At 37.4% G+C, this 9,662-nt stretch overlaps 1 protein-coding gene across 3 annotated transcripts in view; it reads right to left on the bottom strand.

Annotated features, from left to right (window-relative positions):
- Positions 1-1,138: 1,138 nt before the first annotated feature.
- EPB41L2 (erythrocyte membrane protein band 4.1 like 2) overlaps positions 1,139-9,662 on the bottom strand; it is a 75,122-nt gene continuing 66,598 nt past the window's right edge. For all 3 annotated transcript variants that reach the window (XM_086461230.1, XM_086461231.1, XM_086461232.1), the window contains 4 exons: positions 7,968-8,090; positions 7,344-7,442; positions 5,136-5,216; positions 1,139-1,246 (listed from right to left, as the gene is read on the bottom strand). In XM_086461230.1, the coding sequence (XP_086317356.1) occupies positions 1,139-1,246; positions 5,136-5,216; positions 7,344-7,442; positions 7,968-8,090 (411 nt within the window). The remainder of the gene's footprint in view (positions 1,247-5,135; positions 5,217-7,343; positions 7,443-7,967; positions 8,091-9,662) is intronic.

The following is a 9,662-nucleotide window of genomic DNA, read 5'->3' as shown; positions in this document are numbered from 1 at the left end:
TTATTCAAAAAATACAAATTGTACTTGTCTCCCCCTTCATTTAACACTGATAAAAATGCATATTAAAAGCTTAAAGTTGCACCAAACCAGTTTTCCCTCTTGCCAATAACACCTCTGCTCTTCTAGCTAAATACAGACTCACCAGCAGAAGCCAAGATGTCTCCCAATAAAGGCTTAAAATACTGCTTTTAAATTTTATTTATTTTTAAATCTCTGACATTGTTATTTAACCATTCAAAATGAAACCTCTTCCTTGAATTTGAATCTACAATTAATAAAACGATCAAGATTGAAAAATCTGAAACTTCAGTTTCATGAAATCAACCACAGTGAAAAGCAAACGAAATCTGCTGTGTAACTTGCTGTTCAGTAACCCAAATTGTTACTGAACTTTAAGACAACAGCCTATAACCAGTGCAACAGCAGGTTTATTCAATGTTCATTCTTCTGATCTTTCTATTGAATACTTCAAGTAAGCAGGGGTTTTTTTCTTTTTTTTTTTTTTAATTCCTAGAAATGAAGGCCTAATAAAATGACATTCTTTCAAATACCTCTTGCAACTGATAAGAGGCTTTAAAACTTGAGTTTGCAATGCATTTGCCTCCTTGCCTGGGAAAATGATAAAACGTTAAATATTTCAGTGTGCTTAGGATTAAGAGTTAGCTGACTGAATTAAAATGTCCAAGTGTGCCCTTTCACTGCTGGGAACTGCACACAGTCTTCCAACTAAACAAGTAAGATGTAAGGCAAGGACTGTAATTTTACAGGTAAACAGAAAAATGTGACACATCCTTCATGTTTTGCAGAAACAGCCCAAACTCACTTCAATGCAAATTACAGCTTGACCAAACATCATAGGAAATGCCATGACAGTACTGAGACAAAACTGAGACACATATACAGGCAAATTTGCAATGAAAATTAATGTCAGATTGGACTTAAGATAAAGATTCTTACACTAACGGCCGATTATCAGCACCCGTTTCAACTCACCATTTTATGATAGCGTATATCAAAGACGCCCCATATTTTTCAAGCCTTTTATTACAGAACACGACAGAAAACTGATGCTGCATTTTCCTATGTATATTATATACATAAGCTTACCTGAAGTATTTGCTTGAGGGCAGTTTTGATTTTACTCTTCATCTTCCTCAGCAAGTTCAGTTTCTTTGTGCACAACCACTCTTGTAACAGACATGTCAGGGTGCTGTTCTTTGGCTTCTTTGATTGCCTGGGCCAGGGCCTGCAAATGTATTCAATTTGTAACTCAACAACAGCAAAAGGACATTCTTGTGAGGCTAGAAAATTGGAGAGTAGCACTGGAAATTTTGGTTATAATTGTTCAGAACTCTAAATTCTTGAACTTGACAGGACCCAGGGTTAAAAAAAAGCCAAAAACCAAACACCAAAACAAAACCAACCAACCCCCAAACCACACAATTCAACCAAAAAACCCACCCCACAAACCAGTACGATAAAAATTTACCAAAATTTCCAGGAAGTAACAAATAACCATAAAGTTACCCTGTAACTTTTCTAGCTCATTGCAGGAGATAAAAAGTATTCTTATATCCCAGAAGTTTTTGAACTTCTGCAACAGATCTAGGAAATAAGGACTTAACAATAGTGTACAAAAGAAGAGTTTCCTTCAGTTTCCTGAACAAAATGGAAAGATACTTTGGAATGTGTACTAAGAATGGTACTGAAACTCTGGAATAAGATCAGAAATTTCTTTCTCAGCACAAGAATCTCCTTTTTCTCCTTTTACTAGTTTAAGAGAACTTTCTCTAGCTTAACTCGGAGAATTGTAAACATAAGTACTACTCAGTTTCTTATAATCCGTCCTCCACATTTTCAGAAATTTTATCTTCATAAGAGATGTACCAATACACACATCTGGCAGTTGGACTAGATGGTTGTTGTAGGTCCCTTCCAACTGAAATATCCTGTCCTGTCCTGTCCTGTCCTACACAAGGCTTTACAGTCAACCACATAAGAGCACTCTCTGAGGCAGAACGGGCGAAAGAGCACCTGGGACCTTCTATTCCTTCCCCTGATCTGTTTTCAGTGAGCTGTATTACTGTTGGAACACAACATAAGAAAAAAAAGAAGAAACTGGAAGGCATTCTGAAGCAAGAGTAAGCTCACTGGTCACCTTAGTATCAACCAGAACTAAAAAACCCCAAACATACTAGAAGGAGCAAGAAAAATACAATGCAAGAAAAAGGTTCATCTTAATTTAGTAAAGTGACAATTTCCTTTACCAATAGATGGTAAAGTGGGAGAAGAAATAACTCTCTCTGAAGAGAAACTGGAAACACCAACACTAGCCACCTTAACTATTATATGGTAATGAAGTTGAATTCCTATTAAGGAAATAGGTACAGAAGAACATACAGTGTTCATTGGTACAATACTGATGTTTCCTGATGTATTAATCCTAATAATTTTTTATTAATCTTTTACCATACGCCAAGTGCAATATCTATAGAATAAATGAGGATTTAAAAGAAAGTGGCTGTTGAAATTTAAGAACCAGTGTTTACAATCAAACCATAAACAACAAAAAACCCTTTAAGTCTCTAATTACAAGTAATACAAGCATTTGTATTCTGAAACTCCAAATTAAAATGTTATTTTCCTATTGAAAACTGTTTTAGTGATGTAGGAAGCTAAAATACAAAAGAATAAACATCCAACATGTAGTTTGTGCATTTAAAGAGCTCCATATCCTCTGAAGAAAAAGTGGCAGAGATTTCTTAAATCTCTTAAAAGCTGCTCACTGCTGCTTTAATCTTCAGTGATTAAAATTGTCTTTTGTACTTCCTTTTTCATAATTTCATTTTTTACTTCGTTACCCACTTATCTCAAACAAAGAAGCGCTTAGAGAATTGTCGGCTGTACTAAAGGTATCGTGTGACCTTTCCAGATGTCCGAAGTTCACTGAACATGTGTCAAGGCAAACAAGAGCCACGCCTGATGCTGAACGGCCCTGTTATTTAATTATGAGTTTCAAGGAGAGATTCAACTTGTGAAGAGCCACTTTCTGGAGGCAAATCAAAATGTGAAATTAAATTCCCTGAGAGCTCTCGGTATATTACAATTAAGAAGTTAAATTCAACCCTGTTATGTTCATTTGTGTAGCTTTCATAAAGTTGAATTGGATCCACTGCAACTTTATGTACAAGGTAGGCATTTCCACTTGTATTATCCAGTGACTGTTGATTGACTTTGTTAGTATAGTGTCTTAGATGGAAAACAAGAAAAATTGCGTAATCATCACTACAAAGAATAGATAATTGCACTTTCTCAATTATTTTCCTGTGTACTGCTTAAATTCAGACTTCTTAATCGGGCAGGTAGTTTCCAGACACTGTAAAATAAGCTTTGACGCTGACAGAGATGAAAGGTACTGAAATAAGATTCCAGCAAATCAACAATTACTTCTGTTAACATAATTCTATAAATACCAGTCAAAACATTTTTTAAAAAAAAATTGAAGCAGTTTATGCTTCAATGTATTTCAAAGCTTTCAGTCAAAACGAGTGCTGCGTTCAGATGTTGCTGACACAACAGAATCACAGAATCACAGAACGTAAGGGGTTGGAAGGGACCTTGAAAGATCATCTAGTCCAACCCCCCTGCCAGAGCAGGATCACCTACAGTAGGTCACACAGGAACGCATCCAGGCAGGTTTTGAATGTCTCCAGAGAAGGAGACTCCACAACCTCTCTGGGCAGCCTGTTCCAGTGCGCTGTCACCCTCACAGTGAAAAAGTTTTTCCTTATGTTGGTGTGGAACCTCCTACGCTCCAGCTTGCACCCGTTGGCCCTTGTCCTTTCATTGGACACCACTGAGAATGGCCCGGCTCCATCCTCCTGACACTCGCCCTTTACGTATTTATAAACACTGATGAGGTCGCCCCTCAGTCTTCTCTTCCCCAGGCTAAAGCAACCCAGCTCCCTCAGCCTTTCATCATCAGGGAGATGTTCCACCCCCTTCATCATCTCTGTGGCTCTACGCTGGACTCTTTCAAGCAGTTCCCTGTCCTTCTTGAACTGAGGGGCCCAGAACTGGACACAACATTCCAGATGGGGTCTCACCAGGGCAGAGGAGAGGGGGAGGAGAACCTCTCTCGACCTACTGACCACACTCCTTCTAATACACCCCAGGCTGCCATTGGCCTTCTTGGCCACAAGGGCACATTGCTGGCTCATGGTCATCCTGCTGTCCACCAGGACCCCCAGGTCCCTTTCCCCTACGCTACTCTCTAACAGCTCAGTCCCCAACCTATACTGGTCTATGGGGTTGTTCTTTCCCAGATGCAAGGCTCTACACTTGCCCTTGTTGTGTTTCATTAAATTTCTCCCCGCCCAGCTCTCCAGCCTGTCCAGGTCTCACTGAATGGCAGCACAGGCTTCTGGTGTGTCAGCCACTCCTCCCAGTTTTGTGTCATCACCAAACTTGCTGACAGTGCACTCTGTTCCCTCATCCAGGTCATTGATGAATACATTGAATAGTACTGGTCCCAGTACTGACCCCTGAGGGACTCCACTAGATACAGGCCTCCAACTAGACTCTGTCCCATTGACCACAACTCTCTGACTTCTTTCCTTCAACCAATTCACAATCCACCTCACTACACGATCATCCAGAGCACACTTCCTCAGTTTAGCTGCGAGGATGTTGTAGGAGATGGTCTCAAATGCAAGATAAACTACATCCACTGCACTACCATCATCTATCCATCTGGTTATGTCTTCTATCCAGATTAATGTCTCAAAACAAGATTATTTTAGTAATGCCTTCCCTCCCAAATGGCAAAAGCAGCACTAAACAAACTGGGTCTCTTCCAAATAAAGCAATCCCTTTAAAAACAGTAAGAAATCCATTCACATGATCTATGATGCAAAGTTACAAATGTTGTTTTTCTTCCAGTTATATTCTAAAGGCTTCTTATCCAGCAAACACAATTGCTGAATAACTTTGCCACAATTAACTGTCTCAGGATCTTTCTACATCCTCTTACTCAAGTTCTCTACCTTTCTCTTATGTCCGGCTTCTGAAATATCATTTAGATCTCACTGGCCTACAAAAAGCATACTGTGAGCGTTAACAGCTTACATACTCACCTCATCATGGTCAATATCTGCATCTCCAGTAATGACAATGCGCTTCTCAATTCTTGTTTCTGATACCCCACCTTTTACCATCTACAGATAGCACAAAAAAAGAAAACATACTTGTTACTATTATATGTTGCCACAAAACACTCCTTTCTGTTGCACTGAAGGAAATAAATTTCTGTGACTGATTTGCAATTAGCAGTAAATATTCTTGGTTCTAAATCATCCTTTTCTCTTTAAGTTGTGCAGTTAGTCACATTCTAAATTTGATAAAAACCAAGCAATAGAGAATTCTTTCTGTTACTGGAGCTCAAGTTTGAACAGGTCTAGATATCCAGACAAACTGGAATTCCAGCTTCTTCCACCATATACATCTGGCCACAAGGAAATTCCAAGAGTCTTTTCTTTGATACAACCCATCTATCATGGGCCTTTTAGTCTCTGAAGAATCCTATGACATCAAACACAAAGACGATCTAGTTTTCAATTCTGCCATTCATGGATCTTAGTGAGGTATTTTCAATATATTTCACATTGCTGCTGATGGAAGTAACTTTGTGCTTTGTTTCTTTGCATCTTACGCTAATAATTAAAACATTTTATCTTATAGAAAAATTCTTATGGAAATAACATCATATGCTTTTTATTATTATTTTTTTACATCAGCCTGTATAAGAGAAAACTATAAACTACTACTTAAGATATGCTGACCATATTAGAAAAGATCCAAGATGACTCTGTTAAGAACACCATTAGCATATTAAAACTATTTTGGCAGGTCCCTTTATCAATAATGAACAGTTCAGGATGTAAAACAGAAAGTGAGTTTAGAAAATTCAAACAGTCTTTTGAACTGACAATAAGCAGCCAGTAAGAAAAGATAAGGATCTGCTGCATTACAGTAATCCCAGTAATTTGCTAGTAGAAAACAAGACATTTCCTTTAATGGTTCCTTCCACAAAGCAGCATTATTTGATATCTGAACTTGACAAATAAATGTACGCTCCCCACCCCCCACCCCCCCACCTCTAGCGTGGTAGCATAATTTATTGAATAAAGCCATTTTTGTAAAATGGTGGTGGCTTACTGACTCCAAAAGGGAGCAGGAGACTGAAAAGGACCTGTTGACTAGTTTGTATACCATGCACATTTGAAATACTAAGCTTACTTTATTTTGTGTGATTTTTATCTGACAACTTTCCAACATCATCCTTCTGCTGTCATTCTGTGAATACAACTTCCATTTGTAAGAATATTTCAATCTTTAGAATATATATATATATATATATATATATATGATATATATCCGGTGAGCAGTGAATTATTGTTCTGTTCCGCGATGACATGAAACTTCTTGTCTTGAGGGGAAAAAAAATCCCCAACTCACACCTTATGTTTCCCTCTTCCCTTTTGCTTTACCCTAAACAATGTTTTCTGTCATTTTTTTGGAAAACTATGTTAAGAGTTCAAAGACAAGAGTTCAGAGCTGTGTTGTTGAGGTGTGCCTAAAATTTGATAAATTTTTACATAAATCAATAATAACCATAATAATAATCATCGCACTTTTGGTATTCTAACATACTCTGGCGTGAAACATTACATGAGACTGAAACAGATGTGATGTCCTCTTAACATTGAGGTTTCCTTTCCTTTTCAAGCATGGAATGCAGAGCACGTAATTCAGCACCAAAATATTCTTGCAAAGTAATCTAGTGGTATGATCTGGTTTTAAGCATGCTCTAAACCTAGCAGCACCAGGATCATCAACAAAAAAGGCTGAGAAAACCTTGTTTCAGTTCATCGTTGTAACTGATGCCATTAGCAGGGCTCCTGCAGGCCTCAGACAAATCAGTTACCTTAACAAAGATTCTGTAAGGTGTCAGGGAGTGATGACAGGACCAAAACTGTAAACATTTAGGTACATACTCATTTGTCAAACACAGAAATAAGACCTATATGAAGTACTAAAAAACCTGATCATATCTTTCTCCCTTTCCCTGTCCTATTCCCAGATACTCCTGCTTACTCATTAGGGCTTCTCTGTTCAAAATCTGTGTACAGGAAGACTAACTCTCACACACGCCTGGAATGAATCCAATCCATTTCAAGTCAATTTTCTTCAATAAATTAGCAGATATATGAGAAACTTCATGTAAGACCTTATTTTGAGGGTTTGGGGTTTTTTTTTGGCTCAGAGACATGATTATGTTTTACCTTTGTGATGTGTGTAGTTGTGGTAGTAGAAATTGACTCTGATGTAATTGCCTGTGCACTCAGCAGCACACCAGCATTGCCAGCAGCACTGCCATCAAACTGTAAGGAAAAAAAAATGTTATTTTTATACTTTGGCATTTAAAAGCTTTGTTTTCACGGGAGAAAAGGCTGGTTTTCTTACTAAACACATTCTTTAGTTCAGTTAGAACTGAAATCTAAATAGAAGCCATCCAATTTTTTCAGTTCGAGCTGAAATCTAAATAGAAGCCATTCAAGTTTACCGAGTTGTAATGGTTCATTCTCGTGGAAAATTTATGATCAAAGTTACATGTTCCTTTCAGGAGCAATGAGATATTTTGATCAAGTTTCAAAAAATGAGTTACAAATTTGCACACAGCAACTAAATCCTTATATTAAAAAAAAAAAACAAACCACACTTAGAATTTCAGAAGTAATACTGCTTTGTCTACAAACATTTCACTTACCTAATTCATAGCCAAAGCATAATTTTAGCTGCTAGGAAAAAGTATAGGTTTTTGAAAAGCATTTTTTGGACATTATGTATTTTCATCTGCAAGTAACTGGAATAAAAAACAGCTTGCAATGATAACCCAGCCACCATACCTGTGGGGATTCATATGTGATAGTTTTAGTTTCTGTTTGAACAATTGGAACTTCTTTAGTAGAGATTTCCGTTCTCTGTGTAGCATCTGAAATGGTTACCATCTCTGTTTTCACTACTGGAGGCTGTGGTGCAAGAAATAACTGATCAATTCAAAAGACAGAAGAAAGTTTGTAAAGTGGACCAAGAAAACACAACCAAAACCTCAAGAAAATTGTATCAGTAAGATAAGTATTGGACTGTCTTCCCAACTAAAAGGCATGCAATAAATAAGCAAAGTTAAATGAAGAGTATCTACATAACATGGTAGGAAAATTTAATCTCCTAATAACCTGCCAAGTTCTGTGTTTCAGCCAACAGTACGTATCCCAGAAGGCAACTGCTAAAACCAAGCTGCAACACAGGTATTGAAAATGTGTAAAAGAACATCACCAGGAAAAAAAATGAAATCATAGTTTGCATAAAGAAACTGATAGCTACCTCAGACGGGTAAGCTTCATATTAGAATTAATCTGGGAAAATACCTATCATTGCTCAGTCAAACTGCAAATAAGGACTAGAAATTCCAAGGAAATTATTTAAAAGTTTAACTTTTTAATATGTACTACTTCTGGAACAGAAAGACAACTTTGACAATTGGATTTTAAGCAGTCTATATCCAATGTGATAGTTCTGGAAACCAATGGCTTCTTCTGACAACAATCCTAAAAAGCCATTTCAACCATTTAGAGTTAGCTAGTGTTCTCTGCAATATCACAAAGAAGGTAACTAACCAGGGGTGTGTAAGCCAGTGAACCTGTGACTTCTCTCATTGGAGCAGATTTTCAATATATTTAAGAACTTTAAAGAAAAAAAAAATCTAGTAAAGCCGTTTGGTATTTTTTCTAGATGCATCAGCTGCTATCTCCCATTGGTTTCCGATGCACAAGGGGGGAAACCCCAGGAAAAAAAAAATCCGTTCTTTCCCTCACACACACTTGCATCCACTGAGCAGCCCTTCTCCCCTTCCTCCAAACTACCTATGTGTTTAGGAAGGGCACAGCTTCTACAGGTCTTACAAACTAATTCTTTCACATCATTAATCAGAACAACTGTGTATGCAAGGGACAACAAAAGAAAGCAAATTGTTTGGATTTAAATGCAAAGGAAAAAAAAATTGCCACCATTAGAAGAACAAGGTAGATAACTAGGAATAAACCCACCCAATTTTTGAAAAACTCAGAAGATCATGCCAGCTTTACAAAGAGATGTATCCCTGCACTTAATTTTGTCCCTTTCTGATTCCTTATAAAGTTTTCCCAGTAATGAACCCTTCGACCTTGTTTGGCTTAAAAAACCTGATTGTGACTGGAACCCAGCCATGCTTCCTTAAACACTGACTGCGCTAGAAGACTTCATAATAAGATTGTGATATATGCCTTGTCCCTTTACAATGCAGACCTCTCACCTATGCAATTTCTAGTCATTCTTATTCTAAGTCTACAAATCCATAACATTTTTTAAAAGGAAAAAAAAATAGCAAGAAAAGCAGTGAGCAATGAGGGGGGAAAAAGGGAACAAAAATTTGTGACGGGTGTTTTCTAATTTCAATTGCCAATCACTTTCCAATCACAATTACATGTCATGGACGTGTCAAAAACAATTGACAAATAGACAAGACAAGACTTAAAACATTGGAAACATATAAATAATAACTA

The sequence above is a fragment of the Leptosomus discolor genome, chromosome 2 (assembly GCF_034619465.1).
Source record: "Leptosomus discolor isolate bLepDis1 chromosome 2, bLepDis1.hap2, whole genome shotgun sequence".
Taxonomy (NCBI): domain Eukaryota; kingdom Metazoa; phylum Chordata; class Aves; order Leptosomiformes; family Leptosomidae; genus Leptosomus; species Leptosomus discolor.
Note: the sequence above shows the minus strand (reverse complement) of the source record. Positions and strands in the feature narration are given on the sequence as shown.